We start from the raw sequence: 23,529 nt of genomic DNA, 5'->3' as shown, positions 1-23,529 counted from the left end.
AAAAATATCACAGAGAAAAAGGAACTGAATTATGATTTGATTAAATAGAATGTAAACAGTAATTTGAAAACAAAGGGCGATGCAATTTGTTACGTAGTCACACAACATTCCTCTTGGATTTGAAATTCACCGGCAGCAGTTCCACCCCTTTTGAAAGTACAGTCTGACGTCTGGGCTGTTCAGCCTGAGCAGCTGCTAGAGCTACAAAGCCTTTTTCATCCTCTGCCAGGATGGGAGTGATACAGCTTCCCAACCCATTTAGGATCCTGTGTTTTTCTTTTCATGCTATCCTCGTTCTGCTTCAACACAGTACTGCAGAAAGAGAACTGAAGTTTGTGGTTGTAGTAAGTAGATTTGTTTTCTATTTTGTTGTGGGGAATACAGGGAATTTGATATGGCTGTCAAATCAAACAAGTTGTGCAGTTGCTTTGCCTCTTTTTAGACAGAAGTAACTACTGCTGCCCTTTTACTTACTGAGTTTAAAGACTTTACTTAAAGAAGATAAAAATGCCTCTAGTTATAAGAATTTTCATCTTGTAACCCCTAGTTATTATTTGAAGATAACTGAACAGCTTAGGTTTGTGGTAGATGCATTAGTGCATAGGAGTTAAGACAGAGATCTGAGGTCTAAGTTCACCTGCTCTTGCTTAATTTAGCTGACGTTCTGATGGCTGAGAGCTGGCGATTATGACCTGCCTTCTCTGTGCTTGGAAGCTGAAGCTTATGATGTTACAGAAGTTACTACAAAACCAAAAAGTATTTTCCATTTCAGAATAACTGAATTATCACAGCAGGATACTGAGAAACAGAAAAGGGCATTTTTATGTAGAGATTTGAGATAGATGTTGCATTAACTGCAGTTAGGTTGAAAATGGACTGTAATCAGTTTTTTGCTGGGCCATTTCTTATTTTAAAGTAACCAGACACTACTTCAATGTCACTTTCCCCAATACCTCAGGAGAGATTAATTCAATGAAATAGTTTGGATCGTGAATGTTGCATCATAGTCCTTTTCATTCTAATTTCTTTTTTTAGTAAGAGGTATACTGATAAAGAATAGTTAGTCTAAAGGGATATTTTCAATACAAAGTTGCGGGGATTGGAATTCACATTTATAAATAGGAGTTTTAAGATCATCTTCTTCCACCTTTCTCTGTTTGAAACATTATGTGCACATACAGATAACAGACAGAAGTACAGTGTCCAAAACATATCGTGTAGCTCTAGATAAAGTATTTCATATCTGCTTGTCTGTTGGCTGCATTGTAGATGTGCCACTTGGAGAGAGGCCAGAGTGCACAGAAAAAAACAGTTCCTACTCCTGCTGAGGCTTATTATTGCTCTATCAGAAACTATACATGGCAGGGACTGAATGCTAATTACAGCAACATTCTGTGAATAGCAATATACTTTAGCGTTGCTTCAACGATAAGAGGACATGGATGAAATCAGGCAGTCAGCAAGCCTTGGAGAATTAACTCTTTGAAGGGAAGGAGTCTTTTATTGAATTGCAGCTGTTATTGTGTTCTAACAAGGAATGGTTTTGCAGAAAGAGTTACATGAAATGCTCACCATTATGGAGACAGAGGCTTCCTATCCAAAATCAGCTGCTTACCACAACTATGCAGCCACCTTCCCCACCTATCAAAAAAAAAAAAAAAAAAAAAAAAGAAAAGATAGCACTTTATTTATTTATAGGGTAGCTTATCACAATTAATATTAAAATAATAGGTAAATTTCATTTAAACTGTCATCTTTTTATCCCTGATACTTTTCCTCAGACTGACCAATCTGCCTAAAAAGTTACAGTAGACTTAATCTTATTATCAACATACATCTCTTTTCTCAAGGCATGGTTTCTGGGCATGCAATTGAATTTGCCTTCTGAACTCACTGATTGAATTTTCATGGAACAGAATTGCTAGCATAAATAAATAGGATAGGAGTTGGCCCAGAACATTTCACTGATATAATGGGATGTAATGGCTACAATCAAGGTAAGTCTAAAAGGCATCTTTCTGAGGTAATTTAATAGCCATTTTCCAGCTGTACTCTGTAAGTTGCTATGTTTTCACCTGAGAGTATTACTGCATTGTGAAAATGTGTCATAATGAGTTTTTTAAAACTTTCTTAGCAGAATTGCACAATATAAAATGCATCTGTAGGGGAGAAAAAACAGACAAATGTTCCCTTTTGCTCACTTCTAGAATTGCACTATGCTCTAGGAAAGTGCCTTGCTCTCTCCTCACACTTTCCCTCTTTGTGCTGATACTGTGTGCTTTGATTACTGGCTGCAAGTCCTTTTGGCTGAAAAACTCTAATTGAAGCCAATTTGTCAAAATGCTATTTTAATTTTCTCACATGTAAACATTAGCTTTCACCATAATTCTTGTGCACAGAATTTAAACTAGACATAAGAGAGGAAAATAGGAAATATGTAGGACCATCGAGTACCCAAGTAGAAATGAAATACTGATTTATTGCCTCTGTATAAAGAAGTTCTGACCTGTAACTTCTGCCTCCACACAGGCAGTCGTTTCACCTGTCATATACACAAAGGAGTGTGGTTTCTGAGGTACTGTGATTTCATTATGTCTTTCTTCTTGTAACTCAGGATAGGAAGTGTTGACTGAGCATGTTATCTATTTGTCTAACCAAGCCAAGCCATCTGAAACCTTGACTAAACATGCTCAGTATTTCTGCATCAGTGGTTTCCCTGAACTGGCAGCATGACTGGTTCCATTTCTCTATTGTTTCTTCATTCCTATTGCTGGCTTCAAAGTAAGAAATCTTTCTGTCTGAAGTTGAGTCTGTCAGTAAAAATGTCTGTAAGAGGCTCACTATTACTCAGAGACAGATAATTCATTGTAATTCATGGCATTTCTGAATGAAGATGTTATATATACTACATATGCCATATTCTCAGTTGACCCTAACCTTCACACCAGTTTTTCTCCAATATGATTTTTCACCTGACAACAATGTAAGCAAATGCTGGCCAAAGCGAGTCATGTAGCCGTTTCCATCTGAAGTGATGCCCCTCACAAAGTTACAAAGAGCAAACGGGAGAACCCAGACACCAAATCAGGTTCAAACTGTATTAGAGTTGAAGGAGAGGGTATTTGGTAGCTATCCATCTATTGCTTTTGAGAACTGACTGAGGTGAAGCACTTCAGATAGAAGTGCTGAGATTAATATACCAAACAGGTGTGCTTTGCTCTTCTTGTGTACATCCTCCTTGCCCTCCCTTCCTTCTTCATTTTTAGTCTTTTCACCTTTTATGATGCCTCCTTGTTCCTCTTCTCGCATCCCGCCATGTTCTATGTCTTCTGAAAGGTCAGGAAGGCAATCTGTAGGCCAGGAGTAATAAATGCTGCAGCACACATATTTTTAAATTAATTTGAAGGATCAACTCCTTTTTAACAAAATCCAAATGATGAGTGTTGAGAAATACATATTGATGAGCAAGGCAAGCTGTGTAGGGATACATTTTCTTTCCCTAACAGTATCAGGTGTTCTAATGAAAAAAACAAACTTTCAAATACACAAGCTCTTCTTGAAGTTATAAATTAAAAAAAAAAAAAAAAAAAAAAAAAAAGCCTCCTAAAATGTAGCTATGACTGAAAAAGAGCCTTTTCGGTTAAGTGGTCATTCATAAGGTCATTGTTTCATTTCCAACTGCAACTGAAGCAAGGTCATTTTCAGAAGTAGGTTTGAGCACAAACAAAGACCAGTTGGCTGAGAAGCTTAGTCCTTCAATTCCTAAAACCAGGGTTCTGCTCTTAGAAGTATTTATTTCTTTCTTCTACTTCCAACTTAGTGTTAATATCATATTTATATGTCACTGTGCAATGAAGATGCAGAAATACAAACAAGGAACAGAACTTTTTTTCTATTTTGTGTGGACTTAAAGAAGCTGTGCTGCTTTTTAGAAGACAATACACTCCACTGCTTCCATTTCTTAAGGTTACAAAGAAAGAAAATATTTTTCTTTACATCTCCTGCTCCCACATATATTTGAAAATCTTTTGATCTTGATCTCTTTTGGCCTTTCACTAGTATTCAAAATCTAACACATTTTCAGTAATTTTTCACTAATAAAAAGGGCATTTTTATTGGCCAAGTATTGATCCATTGCTACATATTGCCTAAAAAAATCATGTCAGTCAGTTTGAGCAACTGTCAGTTACTCATAAAAATGCTTTTCTGTAAAGCTGGATAATTTAACAAGAAAGTATGCAGCTACATGTAATTGGGAATTTAACCTTCATTCTTTACAGAGGCATCAGCTTGTCCAGAAAAGCTAATGAATCCTACCTGACACCTATGTATGTCAGCATGTCAAAACACCAAAGAAATAAGCAGTAACACAAAAGTCCTTCTCACTCATTTTTCTTGTATGCAACTGGATCAATCACCAGGCAATGTAGCTCTTTACCTATTCTCCTGTTCACTAGAGGTGCAGTGAGAACCAACTGAGGTTCCAGATAGGTAAGAAAAGACATGTACAGATTTAAAAATTGCATAGAGAAGCAAAAAAAAAATATGTTTAAGAAAGATCTTATGGACTACTTTGCTGTACTTGAACTCAGAAAAAAAAGGTGGTTTTTTCTTGAAACTGTGCAGTTTCATGTTGATCTCATGTTGTTGATGATAGTGAAAAAACTTGATTTGCTGAAAAACACTCATTTCAGGTTGGCCACATCTTCAGTGAAATTCAACTAGCAAAGCAAAAAAATAATAAGCAGTTTTCTACATGGTTCTAATGGTAACATCTACTCTAGCAAACTTTGCTGTCTACTGTAGAAAACGAACAGAGGGAGAAATCCAATTATCTTTGCCTTTAAAGGATAGCATTTTCCATCTCTGAAGTACCTGCTCTAGCACAGGTTTCTGCACATTAGTACAAAAAGTTGTTGAAAAGGGTGTGTGTTGTAATTAAAACATTAAGCCACACTGCTTGTGTTTACTTTGGAAAACATAAACATAAAACACTTCCCAGTGGGAGTGGCAAACTAACCAGCATGTACAAACCTCTCTGATGTTTGGGCAAGAATGATGTGGCTTAATGAGGCAATGGAGAGTATTAATTATAAACAAGCTATATACCAGTGAGGTATTCTAGAATAAATGTCATTTTATGAACAAATATACCATGCTTCCACATTGTCACTTTATTCTGCAAAGTCAGGAATGAGGTTGGTTATGTGAACATTGATACAAACAAAAGTAACTTTTACAACAGTTTGGATCAGCATCCTGGAAGATTGTCTGGAGCCCTGTGAATTTGTATTCCAGCATTTCCTTTCATGTGAAACTTTTGTGGACTTCATTATTCTAAGCCCATGAGATACTTAGGGAGGGTAATTCAGAGTTTGTCAGAACTATTTAATCTAGGTTTGGCACTTCCTTTGTATGCTGGAACAAAAATACACAAAGGCTCATTTAAGGTTTCTGATGTAAAAATCATATGATTGAACATATCACACTAATATTCACCATGCTGGAGTGTCCAGGATAGGAAAGCGACCAAACTCTTTGCTCTCACTGAATTTAACAGAAAAAAAACCCTACAGACTTTCAAAAATATTTTCATACATGTATGTGAAAGTATTAATAAATATTAAGTAAGCCAACTGTAAATTTTTATACTTTTTCATCTTTTTATTTTAGGATGATTGAGAAATCAAACATAAGATCCACGTGTACATGGAATTACTTTTAAAGATACTGCTATGAAAAAAGCAGTTACCAAAAGTTTCAAGTGCCTATGCCAAAGTAATTAAATACTCATATAAGCACATCAGTAACTGGTTTAATATTCAGAGGTGCTGAGTGTCCAAAATTCAGTCAGATTTCTTGTCTAGGTGCCTAGTTATGGATGTAATCTCAGCATTAACATCTTGGCTGACTAATTTTATGTTCTCGGAGGAATAATCATCAGGCTCATGCCCACTAAATTCCTACATAATTATACCTATTCTTGTGTGTAAAGAATGTACTCCAATCCCACTTGACTAGTTTCTGCAGACTCTCAAATATTTTTATTTGAAAAATGGCACTGGAAGTATAACATATGCTTGACTTCTAGCTAGGTAAGAAAGGAATGTCAACAGTAATTAACTCAAATTTTTTTATTGGTAATATTGTTAGGTTTTCCGACACGGTGACCGAACACCAGTTGTAAACTTTCCAACTGATCTACACAAAGAAAGTGAATGGCCCCAGGGATTTGGACAACTTACCAAGGTATGTTGACTTTCTTAGAAGAACTTATATATGCTACTAAAATAGGAAGTAGGCAGATTTTTTTTATGTGTGTCTAAGAAACATTAGCAAATCCCAAGTACTGATAGTTGGTATTAGCAATACCCCGTAATTCATAAACATTTTTGCAACATTATTCATCCAACTACTGTTAAATTGAAATCTTGTTCATCATAGCTTTATAACTATCTTCCTAGAAGCAACAACTTCCTGATAGTGTGTCTGCATTCAAATAAATGGCAAGTTTAAACATTGTCTGTACTCTTAACATTGATGAAGTTCTAATGAACATTAAGCCCTGGGCCCTGTGACAGGGTAAAGGAATGACACCTGCCCACCAGGTCAAGCGATGAGTCCACATCTCATCATTTGACTGGCAACCACCTACTCACAAAACAAGGGAAGTCTTGCAGGAGAAGGCTGCTTCTGGGGACAATGTGACTTCTAATAAAGTTGCTTTCAGCCCAGAGTTTCACTAGGATGCACTTCTTGCTCTGGCATTTCAACATCAAGCTGTAGCTCTTCAACTGTATTTGACGTATGAAATTCTGGAACAAAGAGAGGCCAATGCATTTCCTAATAATACTTCATCATGATGCAGAAGAATGAATCAGAGACAGTTCAGCATTTAGTGTTTGAAGTGAGGCTTGAAAGATCTGTAAAATTCACACTCAAACAACACATTACTGTTGCCAGGTACACAGCTTATGTTGTAAGAAGAAAAAAAGTTTCTGCTTTGGCACAGGTTTTTTTTAGAGCTTTTTGCTATCTTCTTATCTTTTTAGCAACAGTAGTAAGAATGTACTTCTCTGACAGCTGAAAGTTAAAAATTTCAGCCCACAGCTTTGGAAATTAATAACAGAAGACAGTGTGCAATCTAAGACAAATGCAGGTGCACCAAGGCAAAGATGGAAGGGCATCACTTAAGGCATGAAATGCAAGCCACAGATTTATCAGGTTGATCAAATAGCAGAGCAATGACAATAATAAATACTAGGTTATCAATCCTCCTTTCTCAGTTGTCACTAACTGACATACATTGTAAAGAACAATGTTGATCATGAATAACTCCAGGAGCATCTACAGAGCTACAGCACTGTGGAAACAGTATTTGTATAGAATCAAGTGCATTGCCTTTCCTGTAGCAGATGTTGGAGTCTTAGCATTTCAGAATGTATAATTTTTTCATAGATATAAATGAGTATTGCTGTTAAAAATTCTAGATCACCTACAACATATACAGTACATTATACAAATGGTTAATGATCACTTAAAAACTGATTGCTGAAGACAAAAAAGAAAATAGAAAAGAAACTTCTACATTAAGATTCTCCAGTTACCTTAATCTAATAGTCATCTGTATGCTTGCCTCGCAGACTGGAATGCAGCAGCTATTTGAACTTGGACAGTACACGAGGGAAAGATACTCCAACTTTCTGAACAGCACATACAACCGGCAAGAGGTATATAGCAGAACTGTCTGGAGGACATTTCTCTGGCATAGAGGAACTATGGACTTGTGCTAGATAAAAGCACATCATCATATTCATTTCATTAATGGAAAAATTAAGGTAATAGAAGAACATTTTTGAAAGTCAGGCTTTTATGTCAAGGTAAAAACATAGACTAAAGCCTAACTTTCAGCTCCTACATTCAGTTAGGGTCTTCCACTGCCCAGTTTTCCAGGACTGAACAGCTCCAAACCACTGAATGAATTGGGAATTTATACATAGTGACCCAATATTGTTCTACTCTGTTGAAAGGTGAATGCATATCCAGCCATGTGATGGGCCATGCTCACATACTTCATCCTGTAAAAGAGAGGTCTAACAGTTGTTTGGATGTGCTTGTCATACACTACAGATCCATCGTGGGGCAGATACCACTACCATTTTGGTCTATACCTGAGGGATGCATTGATAGGAAGGCATAAAAGACTATAGCTTTGCCATGCTTCCAAGAGATGTTTATGGTTTTAAGTGCCTTAATTCCTGAGGTATAGCAGATGAATCATAGAATCATAGGATTGTTTAGGTGGGAAAAGACCTTTAAGATCACTGAATCCAAAAGTAAACCTAACACTGCCAAGTCGACCACTAAACCATGTCCCTAAGTGCCACATCTACAACTATCAATGTTCCTCTGAACCTCAGAAGATGGAGAGCTTCCTTCTTTTAAATCATGCTTTCTTATTCTTTTTAGTTCAGTCTGAGGGTTAGATTCCAAACTGAAGGATGCTTTGGCAATTCCATTTATGCAAATGAAGTAGGGCCCTAGAAAGCTGAGTTATGGTTTCACCGTTTTGACTTCATGCAAAAACATAAAACTGAAAACGAGAAGCCAGGATTGATGAGTTGGGTAAAATTTCCTTATTATTTTTATTGTTTCCATTTTATTTTTAACTCTTTGCCATTCTATCTTCAGTTTTACATCCAAAGTACAGATTATGATCGCACCATTATGAGTGCCCAGTCATACCTTTCTGGCCTCTTTCCACCAACTAGCAGCCAAATTTGGAACCCTGAGCTTCTCTGGCAACCCATTCCAGTTCATATTTTGCAAAAAACAACAGACCGGGTGAGTACTGGCTGGACACTTCCTATAACACCTCAAACTTTTCCAGAAGCAAAAAAGAGAAAAAAGGGGGAAAAAAGTTTAAAAATATTTTCTGTTCTTTTTGAGTTCAATCTAATAGAAAACATCAACTGCAGCTACTGGCTGACAAGCATGTCATAGGTCAACTGTAATAGCTGCATGAAAATCCTCCTTCTATAGTTGCAGAATACCTGAATTGTTGTCCACACTACCATTTTCTTCAAGGTACAGCTCTAACATTTCTCCTGGCAGGGACACTTTTGGACAGTATTATAGGGAAGTTGCCCTAAACCTTTATAGAGAACAAGTGCTTTTCTAAGCAGCAATCAGCTAGACAGACCTCCCCTGCTTGGCAAGTTTGTTCCATAGTTTATTCAAGGAATGGAATTTTCACCAGCCACAGTAATGACCTCTCAATTATTACCTTCCTATTCTGGTAGCATTCAGGCACCCTAATTACAGACAAGGGCCCTTTTATGCTCAGTGCTATACAAATGTTTAATGAAACCCTAGCACTTGCCTTGTGGTTCATAACAAGAGCAGGCCTACCTGAATAATAGGTCTTGCAGAAGTTTTACTGTATGTAGCTCTCTCTGGCTGACTCAGGTTTAGATCATAATTTCACTGGCTTCTGTGACAAGGACTGTGTAAGGAACAGTGTGTTGAACAAGGATAAAAAGTTACTGAGTGTAATGACAGAAAGGCTAATTTTCTTCTGCCTTTGAGGACAGAAGTTGACTTTAAGGAAATGTATACAAAAACCCTATTAAATAACTGCCTGTCCAGTCACCAATATCAGAGGATGGACTCTGTCATTAGGGGATGGCCGCACCTGCCTCCCATTGGCATTCCTCCATTCTTGGAGGCCGTGCTTGAAAGCAGGTACATAGAGAAAGGGTTTCCACAAACTGGATGAGGCACAATGTGATTCAGCTTGAAACTTAACTCTGTCCTTCAACAGAAAAGAATATTGTCGCTGTTATTTAAATGTGGGACACTAGGGGGAAGTTCTTTCACCAGAAGACCAAAAAAGCATCAAAGTGGTCAGAGCTTTGGCCAAATAAAACCTCAAAGCCCTTAGGGTAATCACAGTGCAGTGCAATGACCTGTTGGAGAAGGTAACCTCATTTGTAGGAATCTCTAGTACATCATCACTTCTGCAGCTGCTTCAGGAGTGGAAATTGATGTTTCACTGAAACACACCTCTGCTGCAACTCAAAATTCCTGTTAAATATGCAAACCACCTGGAAAAAACATTGTTCCCTTGTTAAACCAAGCAGATGCTTGAGGGTGTTGTCAAGCCCTAAGTAACACAAAGTGGGAAACTGAGGCCAAATACAGTCCTGTAAAAAAACCTAATCACAGTTTATTTTTCAGCCACTGAGATCTATCAAGACCTGACAGGCAACCATACTGAGTAATGCTTAATGAGGCCAAAGGGAGTGGCTTAATTAATAACACCTAGAGGGGGATAATTAAACCATACAGCAAAAGAAACATTTGTTATTGTGTAATTAAACAACATTCTCCAGTTTCGTATTGCAGCTTTGAGCCTTCACCCTCCAGTGTGCTGCTGTTACAGAAAAAATGCACCCTTGGAAATCTGTCCAAGTGAAAGTGTGCTGGTGTGAGCTGGTGGCTGCTGCAAGCTTCACGTTGATAAATCAAAGAGAAAAGAGACGCACTGGAAGCGCAGTCTGCTAACGCTCACCCCAAGACAGAGTAGACCTTCTTACACATACATAAGCCATAGATATTAAAGTTAATTTCTCCACTGTATATTAAGTCAGTTCCTTGAAGTTATTTGGTTATAATATTAGTGCTGGGTAAAAAATGCTTTAGTGGTGTGACATAAAGTGCTGAACTAGCACAAGCTTATTTTGTTCATCATAACTTTTTACTGACACTTTATGCTGGATCAGGTATCATCTGTCCTTCTGCAAGTGGCATAAAGCATATTTGCCAAAGCACAGTTTGATGGATGCATACATATTTACACATGGTTCAGATCAAATATGTACTATCAGGTGATATCTTAATGCATAAACTTGCAGTTATTAAAAGTGAATGACACCCCTAAACAAGAACAGAGCCATTAGGCTGATAGCTTTTTGATATTTCAGGAGCACAGTTTATTTGTTTTGAGTTCTGTCCATTAAGTGGTACTTAAAATGCTTACCATAATATACTGGTTACTCCAAAGAGAAGAGAGCAGGATGTGTAGATGCAGAAGCAATTCAGATTCCAGTACCAGGTGGAGTCAAGCTGCAGAAATTAAGAGGGAAATGGTAGCTTTTTAAAATTCCTGATCATGGATCCTAATCCATTTCTCAAAGCAATCCCCTGACAGATATGCATAATTGCTTTTTGCCAAAATCAGTTAAACTGAGGGAAATTAAGCTATTATAGCCACAAGTAGCTACTGAAAAGTCAAGTTACCACAGTACATTGCTTATGTTAACTGAATTCATGAACAAGGTACCCAAACAAACCATTATGGAGCAGCTGTAGCACAGACATGAATCTATCTAATAAATATTACACCAGCAATCTCAGCAATAGAAAAACTAGAGGTGTGTTGATTAATTTTAGAACTATTCTAAGTTTTACTTCTCTTGTTTCAGAGGCTGCATTTTCCTCTGCCTGACTGTCCCCTTTTTGATGAACTTCAGAATGAAACACAAACATCTAGTGAATTTCAAAATAGAATACAACCATACATGGTAAGACAAAATAAAAAGGAAAAGGCAAAAGAAAAAGGAAAGTAACTAATATGTAGAAGTTATGGAATTGCATTGTTTCCTTTTGCTAAAATTAAAAAATAAATAAATGCCAAAAAAATTTTAAAAATCCTGAAGACTCTCTTAAAATAAGAAATTCAGGCCAAAATGATCAGAAAGTATGTTTTATATGCTTATGCATTTCTCATACTTTTCTATATTAATCTTTTGAAATGTGAATTTAACATTAATTTTCTGAGACTATTTGGAGCTGCATATAATTAAAGTTCCATGATCTGAAGGGAGAAGAAATTTCCATTTTTACAGGGTAGCACAAAACCAGTTCTAAAAAATCTGATAAATTTGAAACTTGGGAAGGTTTATGCCTTCATGCTGTGATTTTCTGAAGTTGACTCTGCAACAGAGAACTAAAGCAAGCCCAACCAGGTGAACACTCTGACTTACATAAATTTCTCTGAGATGCATTTTGGATCCATCACAAGACATGCTTCTGTTTTGCCCTGACACAAATCTTCACAGTCAGAGATTCAAAATTTCCCATTCCAGTGCTGCAGCAGGATGTAGGTACATGGGTGGTATACCTGCCTCAAGCAACCATGTTCTTCTAGATAATAATTGCTCTAGATAGTTACTGCTGCTCTCTTGTTTGCCTACCATGCACTTTGTAATAGCACTACTGCACAAATACAGCAGGCGTCTCATGTTCCTCATACCCTTTCTGCACCTGTACACATTCTCTCAAAGTCACTTCAGACTTACTGCTTGGGCTAAACCCAACATTTTCCTTTTTTTGGTTTAATTCTATCTTTCTGCTAGCTCAGCTACTCTGATCAGCCTCCCTCACATGCAATAGGAGATGAGTTCTGACTTCACAGGTATCCTCTCTCTCAGCGACTAGTATGAAACAGGTAACATGGGAATAAAGGATATTAAGGAGTCCCTTTATTCTTCTGTGGTAGCATGTAGCAAGAATCCCTATGGGAATTGTAGTGGAACTACTACTTAGATATTCAGCTCCCTGTCAATGGCAGAAGGAAAACCTAGTTTCCTTTTCAATTTCTTTTTGCCTCATCCTGAATATTTGCCTCAGCTGTCTTTAATTTTCTGTTTTCTCCTCATCTTTTTTCTCATGTTCCTTTTTCCGTAGTGCCTTCCTCTTCCTTATATCTGAAGGCTTGAGGTGACTGAGGTAGCCTCCTGGAGCAGTCAGAAGAGGGAGAGAAGAGTGCAGCAGAAAGAGCACCAGACTTATCCATAGCAGGGCTGAGAAAAAGCAGTGTCTGAAATAGAGATCAGTACCTTGAAATAGTTACAAAATGAAATCTGCAACCAAAATCTTCTGCTACAAGGGTTTCACCTGCGTAAAGTTAAACACTACTGTGTTACCAGGTTGGGTGCTAATGAATCTGTATGCATATATGTTCCATATGTATTGAGTATTTGTGGTATATTCTTCACTTTTCCCCCCCCAGGATTTTTTACAAACAGTGGCAGTTAACACAGGACTTGAACTAAATCATCTTAAAATACTGGACAATTTCCAGATCTGGAATACATATGATACTCTACACTGTGAGGTAATAATAAGACAATAGAGGTCGGGAAAGAATATAACTCCTAAGTTGGGTTTCAATTAAACCATGACAATGTGGTTTCACAGGAATGAGTTGCCTTCTCTCCTGGATTTGTTTTTTCGTTGTTTTTTTTTTATTATTATTATTTGAATTTAAGTTCTAATTTAGCGCATTGGTAAAAGATAACCCCAAAACATGGTTTACAGCTTGGGAAACTGTTGTTTCCATTTGATGTTTTGTTCTGAAGTACCAGTATCAAAATCCATTCCCTTTATTCCCTCATTTTCTTTCCCAATATGCTGCTGTAGAATTATTTGAGCATGCTGCCTAGGACATATTTATGATTTTTAACGGGAAAATGGAATTATTCGCTTTAGCCTATCAACAGCTAAACATCAAAATACTTAGATGTTGAAAATCAGAGGTAAGATTATGATCTATCAGTCAAAAAAATTAGATGATGATTTCTACCAGTGAATAAAATCAGACTACCCTCAAGCATGGGATGATTCCATTTGGCCCCAGTCATTAACAGCAGCACATGAAGGCTGTTGAACATACCCTCCACACACTGAGGCACTTAGACACTGTAAGACACTGTCACTCTTACATGACTGGAGAGTGTACTTGTCTGTAAATGGCCAGTGATGGACCTGGTATCTGGACAGCTGTATGGAGAAGGCAGGAAAAGTTGGGGCTAGGTTATACCCAGAAGACCCAGAGGAAAGGAAGAGGATAAGACATATGTCTGCAATCTTTCACACTCACAAAACCAAAACCATGTATTCTATAGCAAGAACACATTATACCTACAAGGGATCCCCTTCACACAGGTGTTTCCCCTCTTCCCATTCACCCACTTCTGGTTGATCCCCATTCCCACAAAGTGTATTTCAGGGCATGCTCATGAGTGAAACCACACTGGGCAAAGAATTGCAGGATAGCCTCAGAGAGTCTAAATGTAGTAGTGTGAGGCTGGGCAATAGGATGATGGAACCCAGTAGAAGAAAAAAACATTATTTTGTTTTCCTTTATCACTAGGGTATTCACAATTATACTCTCCCTGTATGGGCCACCAAAGATGTAATCGACAAGCTGGAAAAACTGGCAGAATTGTCCTTACTGTCGCTATTTGGGCTTTATAAAACAGAAGAGAAATCACGACTACAAGGAGGTAAATAAAAAAATGCATAGCTCTCAGAAAGGAGGAGACAATGCTTATGATAACATGCAACATCCTGTGACCTTACTCATGCAAAATTATTGATACAGAACCTTGATTTGTAACTACAGACATTGGATGCCATATTAAGCATGAAAATATGTGCTGAACGCTGGCATCTGCATGGATGAGATACTGAAACAAGGTGTAAACATTAATGTCTTTAGTTATCCCATAGTTTTTAAGAGATTAGGATTTTGAGAAAGATTATAGAAATCCAAGGGAAAAAATCAAGCCTTCACGGGCATGATCATTACTTGTCTGATATTAGGTTAGATTAAGTTTAAGTTCTGTTTCTCAATGTTTATTCTAATTATTTCTTGATCTTGTTTTTCCCTTTGATGTACTGGTTATATATTGTGTCAAAACCTTGGCAACACATTGGTAGCTCTCTGAGAGACTGATATAAAGCTGCTCCAAAACAGTCTGATCAGAATAGAAGATAATTCATGTTACGTCTATACTGCAAGAACTGGGACTACTGCTTAGCTCCAAAATTGGCGCCCATAGGCTATGCACATTCTGACACTACTTCAGGACACAACCCAGACATTTATCATATGATCCTCAGGTGTCCATGAGCAGGAAACCCAAAAAAGTGAGCTTGAATATCTGCAGGATGGAGCGTTTGGGGCTTGGCTTTGTAATGCACCTACCCTGCAGTCTAGACCTAGGCTAAGAATTATTAGCAGCCTCATCATCTTGGCATATACATCACTGGATCAAGCCATATAGTAATTACAGGCTCAGACCTGCATTAAAGCCCACTAGCTGGTAGCTGGCCGTATCTTGTGGTAGGGACTTTTTTTTCTAGTGTTCATGGGCATACCAGTTATGCCCTTTCCCCCTCAAATGGTATAAATTGTGCTACAGGGAATTTCTGCTGCCCTTATCCCATTGGCTTTAGAATATCTCTGGTCTGGAGAAGGAGTACAAAAGAGCTTTAAAAAAGTGAAGAATTGATACTGTGTGACTTGTTGGAAGTAAACAGTTAAAAATATTTCTTCAGCATCTAGAGAGGAAGAGGCTAGCACAGCTGTCATTATTGCAACACTCCAAACAGACAAAAAATGATGGAGAGGAGGTCTCAGCACAACAGAACTGGAAGTGTCATTAGCCCCAGTTCTCAGGATAGTTCTAGATGATTTCCTGTAAATCCTGCCTCTTCACTTGACCTAGATGATGAATGATATATTTCACCTCTGTAATATCTTCTCTCTAGTTATGAACTTTTAGTAAGCTAAAAAATGAGTATGAGGCTTGAGTAGATGTCTTCCATTTGATACACAAAATCTTTTGCCTTTTTGGTTTCTATGCAAATGTTATATCTTCATTTTCTTCTTCCTTGTTCCCATCTTTTTAAGGTGTCCTTGTAAATGTTATTTTAAATAGTATTAAACAAGCTGCCAATTCTTCAAAACAAAGAAAAATGGAGGTCTACTCTGCAGTGAGTATTTTCATGTATCACAAATCTTGCTATGATTTTACCGGTAAAAGACCCTTAAAGAGAATAATCAGAGTCTTCCTGTAAGTTAAATGAAAGAGTAATATAATACAGTTCAATTCAGCTAACAAGCTGAACACCAGTACGTACAAGAACATAGCAGGAGCATGGATCTCACTTCAGTTACGGTCAAATTGTACTTGGTAAAGAAAACTATGTATTTTATCATGCATTTTTTCTGTAACTTAATGGTGCAGTTTCTGTATGTTGCATCTTTCCTTAAGTGCTCCTGAGCCAGAGATGCTGGCACATAGCAGAACTTCAGCTGCACCTCCAAACCCTTCCTCTGCTTAGAAAGGGATGATACAGCTGTGGATTCTTTTTTTATTATTATTTTAGAGGATGCAGAGGGCCATTTGGGTCAGACCAGGATCCACTTAGCTCATTCATTATCCTGTCTCTAACAGTGGCCAACAGCAGGGAAGAATGTGAGAATAATGCCAGCACAGAGTGATGCTTCCCCTGATACAACCTTCCAGCAATCTGTGGCTTAGGGACTTCCTAAGATAGAATCTGTGTCTGTGTGTTGAATAGATCTTGACAGACTTCCATCAATTTATCTAATCACTTTCAAAATGCATTTATACTTTTGGTTCTGCAACATCCTGTGGCAATGACTTGTGTGTTGAAAGAAAAAAAGTACTTCCCTTTTTTTTTTGAAACCTAATACTGATTTAGCTCCTTCCTAGCATTTATATTGTGACAAACAGGGAATAGTTATTCTTTATTCACTTTTCCTGGGTCACTCATGAATTTACTATTTTCTGTCACACCTCTTCCATCTTTCCTTTTCCAAGAGAGTCCTACCCTATTTAATCTTTCCTCATATAGAAACCACTCAATACCTTAAATCTTTCTTGCTGCCTTTTCTATGTGTTTTCTAGCCCTACTGTATTCTTTTTGAAAAGGAAGAAGTGCATCCAGAATTTTCACTGCTGTTTTAATGCCTTGAGGCCAAGTATACTCTTATTTTTGAAACTGATCAGTCTAAAAAGTTCCAGATCCTGACTAATAATTAAAACATAGCTGTTAAACTATAATATAAATAAGCCTAGCAAATATGTATATAAAGATGCTTGCAAAATTTAGGCATCAAGGTGTTAGGACTTCCTTCCTTCAGCTCCTCCTCCTGGGATACCCTGCAAGAGGAGGGCTAATGGGGAGAGGAAGAAACTGCAGGTGGGTGGATAACTGATTCCATCAAAATAGAAGCCAAACTGAGATTTTATTGTATAAGTCCAAACAAGAGGAACAATAATTTAAAAAGTTCTGGAGTGTGTGTGGAAGCGAGAAGAATAGTTTTTGTACAGAACTATTTCTCTGGTATACTATCTAAAAACAGTACTTGTATCTTCACTTGAAATGCCATAGGATATACTACCTTATACTGCCTTAATCTGACCTTGGAACCAAAAACGCTCCCGCAGAAAGGAGTAGCAAAATGCACTGAAAAACTAAGATTTATTACTCAGACCATATCTTGCTTTCCCCCAGTATCTCCACCTCCAAAATTTTGCCAGATGGTGTAAGACACATACTGCAGTAACTCTTTGGAAATGCCCCCTGCTGTCTGTTGTAATCTGTTAACATGTTTTTCCCAATGGAGAATATACTGAATATATTTTTATGGCCAAATTTACACAGGTTATGTTTTATCTTGATTTCCACTCCCTCTCTACTCTTGTCTGATTACTCTGGATAAATGGTAGTTGACTTAACTGACTTTTAAGGATGGATTTTTCTTTTTTTCCAATAGCATGACACCACAGTTGGGGCCCTCCAGATTGCTCTCAATATTTTCAATGGAAAACTGCCACCATATGCTGCTTGCCAGTTTTTTGAACTCTACCAAGAAAGCAGTGGGCAAGTATCTTCTTATCTATGCAAGGACAAAGAGTGTTTGCAATTTGGTTCCCCCTTCCCCCAAATCATTTTCCTCTCAAATACTGTGAGGAGATACAAATTCGTTTTAAACTGATACATAACTGAGCAGTCCACAGGTACAAAGTTATATTAAAACTAGAAAAAATTACGTTTGCTGGATGTGCATGTACCTGTGTACTTTGAAAGATAGGAAGACAACTAGCCTTACCAGCTGGAAATAAATGGTAAAATATTTTTTCCTGATTCTTGAAATGAGAGCAACAACATTTCCAAGATATTTCATAAATCCCAAGGTAAATCAGTTGGCTTAGAAGAGCCTGGTGCTGCTGCCATGCAGGCAGCCTTCAGAAGGACCTTTTGAGCTGACTGGTGATCCGTGCAGTAATGTAACCAGCTTTGGCAAAGTGCGCTTTCACAAAGCCTCTATTCTCAAAGAACAGGTTCTAGAGTAGGATGCTAGAGCCTGTCTCTAACATTCTGTCTCTAAATAGGAAACCTTGTATTTAAGAACCTTTCTTTAAAAATCTTTTCAATGTTGCTAATCAGGCGATATAGCATTGAAATGCATTATCGGAATGACTCTTCAAAGGATCCTTACCTACTCACCCTGCCAGGATGCACCTCTTCTTGTCCGCTTGAGAAGTTTGCTGAACTAGTTTCTCCTGTGATTACAGAAAATTGGTCAAAAGAATGTGGGAAGAAAGACAAAATGAAAGGTAGTGTAACAGCTCTGTATTTTCTATGTAAGACATGGAGGCACTAATTGTATCAATGGCTCCAAACTTTGCACCTTTCACACAATAGATTTAGATGTCCACCTTTAACAAGTGTGGACCAGCTTTACTATGGACAGGGAAAGCTGATAGAAATTAAATTTCTCTGAAAATGTAAAGAGTAGACTTGCCCACCAGTGTGAAGGCAGTGCTATTATTAGCAGACTCACATAAGGAGCTACCTAAAGGCCATGGCCAAAACTACAGCTCTGCTTGTTGAAAATGTCTGACAGAAGTATGGATGTGGGTGCTATGCAAGGAGTCCTGTGTATGTTGGACACATCAGACCTTCTGTAGATGCAAAGCAAAAATGCCTTGCACACGCACAGTAAGATTGATGCATCTGTATTTCTGGCACAGGTACTATGCATTGAGGATACCTTAACCTCCACTGTACAGACAGAGAGCAGCTGATCCATGCAGATATAGCAGCTATTTGCCTCGGACTACCAACAGCTGACAGCTGATAACCTCTTCCTGCCTGAATATTATTTCCAGGAGGGGAGTGAAGGGCAAGGCAATACATGCTCCTTTCCAATAGTCCTGGTATTTCCCCTTTCCTGCGTATATTCAGTATTTTGCTGATCCCTGATGAAACTCCTCATTTGCATTAACTATACATGGTTCCTCTTGCCCTGTGAAAATGTAGGAGTAAGATTTACCCATGCACAGGAAGCTATCTATGCATTTCCAGGATTGAAGTATATGGTTTTATACTTAAGTTGCATATGTCAGTAAATGCAGGCCATGTGATCCTGCCAGAAATATGAACAAAATGTAACTATATTTCCATTGTACATATTTGTAATTAGACTGTTATCTCTGTATCTAAAATGATATACATGTATGTCTTTCATTAACTCCCTTTTCCTTTATTGTTTTTCCTTCACAGATATTTTTATCGGATTTGACGTTGCTGTTGGCTTGTTGTTCATTTTTGACCTTGTACTGCTTTACCTCCTTTATCATTATGGACGCTGCAGGCGCAGAAACAATTACCAAGACATTTAACGGGGAGGTAAAGAAATGAAAGAGAGAGCAGCTAGACATCAAGCAATCCTTTAAGTTGCTTATATCCATCAGTTTGCTCTGGCCAAATTAGTCTCCAAAGCATATTCAATAAATTTGAAGAGCTGAGGTATCTGTGAGCCTAGCTCCTGAAAGACTAAACATCTGCAGTGAGAAATACTGTAGAAATACATTATTGTTAAGAATTTAGTTTTGTAGGAGGATGGAATTACTCCAATTTATATCTTTAGGTTTTCTACTACTATTAATCACTCTTAAGTCAACCAGTGGGGTGAAGGGATGCTATTGCCTATGCTTTTTTTTTTTTTATATTGCCTATTACCATTTAGCCCTCTGCTGCTCAGTGAGTCTTTCTTGAAAATTGCAGCCTGTAATATTTTCCTTACTTCTTGTAAATGGCTATTATTTTGTTGATGCACAGGAAAATGTTTTCAGTGAACAGAAGCTGCAATTACTGTGTTTAAAAGATTCATACCAGCACTTGGGCATATTGTTTCTGCATTTATTCATGCAAATCTATGCATGAGTTTTGACCTCGGCCTTCAGCTAATAAAGGTCTGCAGCCTGCTTTTCAGAGGAGTTACACTACTATAGCTCTCACTGAAATTAGTAGAAACTGGGGGGACCTCTGTCACATATGCAGGCATCAAGCAAGAAGCTTAGTGCAACAGTATCTTGGTCAGTGTCCACAACTTCAGTAATATGGATAAGTAAATACATTAAAATCTATTTTCTGTTGCTATGCTGCTTTCCTATTTTTCTGAGCTCCCAGTCATGAATGATCCTCTGCCCTGCATCTTTTTTCTACAATGCATCTGTTCTCTGTCCTGCTTCAGGTCCCTTCCATAATTTTATTTCTTTGAGCCACTCTTACAATAATTCCTCAAGCTATCATTCTGTTCATCACCTTTCATTTTAATTTACAATAAATACTTTAACTCCTTGCTCTGTTCAAAATCCCTTATGTTTCAGTGCAAGACATGCACTGAAAGTAAGAAAACAATGATTCTGCTTTTTGTATGTTGATCTCTCCTGTGCAATAGATTTTGTTTAGATTGTAAGGTCCTAAGGGCAGGGTATGTATTTCCATAATTGCTCTCTTGTATCATAAACTAGTATCGTAAGCACTAATATTGCTGTATAAAATACTGCTTATTGTCATATGTTTCAAGGGCTGAATCAAGATTTTTTTATCCTGTAGTCCTGCAGAGGATACTGTGAATTACATTACCACGGAGAAGCCTTTTTAAAAACCAAGACAACTATACAGATAGGTGCCAACAGCAGGTCCAGCCCAGCAGATATAATGAGCAATCATGTGCTCAAGTTAATGGGTCCTGTTGAGGTGCAGAAGTCTAGAGAAAGCTGAGAGATGGAGCCGCTTAGCTCAGGCACAGCATCACATCACTGTGAATACACTGCTTCTGGACTGACTTTGACTCACATCTGTGGGCTGCAACTTGGAGCCCAGGAGCTTGGGTCAGCTACCACTGATCTAGAGATCAGCCCTTAATATTATACATTTAAAATGTGATTTAGGTAGATGTATTGATATTAAATAGCATAAATCAAACAGAATAGCAAAGGTTTGTGGGAATATAGCACTTTCCAAACATCATAGCATTTTCTGGTAGTAACTTCAACTACTGAGGTGTCCACTTTTTGAAGCAGTATTTCCCACTCAGTAAAAAGCTTTTACTAGTATCCCTGACATTTCCATTTTATCTATTTTAGGAAATATCATAATCAAATGATGGATTTGATTCTTACAGGGTAAGGATCTCTTATTGTATAACAATTCGGGGCAAAGCTGTCAAAAAGATGAAAGGCTATCCTTAAATCACATGTTTTGGATGTACAAGCTTCAGATTGTAACTAGTAGTTCTATCCTCAGTGCAAAAACTTAAAGGTATGTCTATATTGCTGTCACAAGCATTACAGCAGTTCTAGGAAACAAGCCTGAGCTGTCTTGGTTACTACTAGCATTGTACTGACAGTGGGCAAAAGCTCAGGACAAACTGCAAAACTGATCCTGGCTCCTGAATATACATATATATATACTCAGTGATTACCTGATACTGAGCTCTGTATTACCATGGCCACAGCGCTGCTGGTACTCACTTAAGGATAGACTGAGTATGTCTTTTATTAGAGGCAGTCAGATGCTTGACAAGTGAAGATGTATCGTTGACTGATAGTGTGCAGTAAGAACTGTTTTTGATATATTAGGAAGGCAGTTGGTTGCACTCCACAAGAAGTAGAATGGGGCATGTTTTCTCCAAGATTGCTTCTTACAAAAAAGAAGTACATCCAGACAGAAAGTAAAATGTGAAGTGTCTGAGACATCTTTTGTGGTTTATGCTACTCCAAGCCTAAGCTGTTACAGAGAATTTCAGGAGGTGAGGCAAGTCTAGCTGCGGCAGGAGCTGTCATGAAGTAATTTTACTGTAGGGACACCTTTTTGTTAACAGATAGTCATACTTGAAAATGTCCATGCACTTCCAGAAAGGATCCATTGAACACAAGTTACACAGAATGTAATGGATAGGTTCAGATGACGTAACCTAAGAATTAATGAAGGTACTATAAAGATGTAATACATTAGTTATGTAGGCCCTGAATCTCATTTACAGTAAAGGTGCTTTGTCTTGCTGTGATTAAATCAAGTATAATTTCTCCAGTGGAGTAAAAGGTTGTAAGTTTCAGACAAGCTTATGGCTTTTTTAATTTTTCAGCCATATTTTCAATTGGCTTAGTATAATCTGCAGACTGTTTGTGATTATAAAGTATTTTGTCTCCAAGCAACTTGTAGCACTGCAATAAAGTACATTAAAGAAACAATTCAACATTTGCAATTGTATGTGAGTGAAAAATAATGGAGTTTTCAGTATGCCTAGAGTTTCCAGACAAAAGTGAATGTTCGGGTTTGCTCCTTCTGTAAGAACAGATTTTTAAAACACTAACGCTTTGACATGAATAACACTAACGATGACATCAAGCTCTTCCATTTGCCCTCTAGCAGTGACATCATCTGCCCCTGCGATAATTAGGGTAGTAACTAGCAGCTCTGCAGCAGGGTTTTCTGGTGCATATGGTAGACAGTAATGCATACACAGCACTTTCCAGCTCAGTCAGCAACAACCTCCTCTTACGGAATTGATTTCATTCTGGAACTTGTTTATTCACAGTCCTGAATATCGTACACACTGGGTCAGCACAGCATAGCTATCTGACTTCCAGAGTAACACCAGCTCAGTCTGGAGCATACATGTTCATTTGTACCTGTAAGGTAGGGACATTTGATCCAAATGATATTATTTCTTCTCACTTAAATACATTTTCTTAGGTGTGGCAAGATACAGAAAACAGAATAACAAATACACTCTATTAAAAAAAAATAAATCTGTTCAGTCCAAAAACTCTTGAGTTTGGATAAAACCCCAAAGGACAAAGGTTATGTTTCTAAATTTTTCTCCACAAACAAAAAATGCTAAAAATTCTACTCTATGAAGAAGAATAAAGATTTAAAGTGATGGAATTTGAGAGTGATGATGAGGGTAGAGGCTTGCTTATTCTTAGGCATATAACCTTGGCCCTTAGGAATCCATGTTGAGGTGAAGTCAGCAATATTGCATAGGATTGTATTCTTGGCATGAAATAGCTGAAACAACTGTACTCCTTAAAGCATTTCTTATAAAGAAATATGGGGTGGAAGGTAGATATCTACCTACAAAGGGCTAGCTTTATTGATTTAGACAACAATGTTTCTTCATCAGTTGCCAAGTATTAACACTCAAATAAATAAACATGAGTTGCTACTGAAATAATAGCAAATCATTTGAACTATTACATTACATGGTCTCTTCTATGACTAGGCAACTTAATTTCCAAAAGGATTTTAGCACTGGCAAGGCCTGCAAAACCATGTCTAAGAGATCAG

General features: G+C 37.7%; 1 protein-coding gene across 4 annotated transcripts; it reads left to right on the top strand.

The window, feature by feature from the left end:
- The first annotated feature begins 150 nt into the window (after positions 1-150).
- ACP3 (acid phosphatase 3) lies at positions 151-22,430 on the top strand. Of its 4 annotated transcripts, none has more exons than XM_030010383.2 (11): positions 151-344; positions 6,154-6,249; positions 7,644-7,730; positions 8,692-8,844; positions 11,487-11,585; positions 13,076-13,180; positions 14,219-14,351; positions 15,764-15,846; positions 17,660-17,766; positions 18,334-18,503; positions 19,453-22,430. In XM_030010383.2, the coding sequence occupies exons 1-11, from the start codon at positions 231-233 to the stop codon at positions 19,569-19,571; spliced, it is 1,266 nt and encodes a 421-aa protein (XP_029866243.1). In that variant the 5' UTR covers positions 151-230; the 3' UTR covers positions 19,572-22,430. The 4 variants fall into 4 exon arrangements, with proteins under 4 accessions (XP_029866243.1, XP_029866244.1, XP_029866245.1 ...); XM_030010384.2 differs by lacking the exon at positions 19,453-22,430 and adding an exon at positions 18,921-19,309 and having other exon boundaries at positions 178-344; XM_030010386.2 differs by lacking the exon at positions 151-344 and adding an exon at positions 2,557-2,575.
- Positions 22,431-23,529: the final 1,099 nt, after the last annotated feature.

The sequence above is a fragment of the Aquila chrysaetos genome, chromosome 3, assembly GCF_900496995.4.
Source record: "Aquila chrysaetos chrysaetos chromosome 3, bAquChr1.4, whole genome shotgun sequence".
Taxonomy (NCBI): domain Eukaryota; kingdom Metazoa; phylum Chordata; class Aves; order Accipitriformes; family Accipitridae; genus Aquila; species Aquila chrysaetos.
Note: the sequence above shows the minus strand (reverse complement) of the source record. Positions and strands in the feature narration are given on the sequence as shown.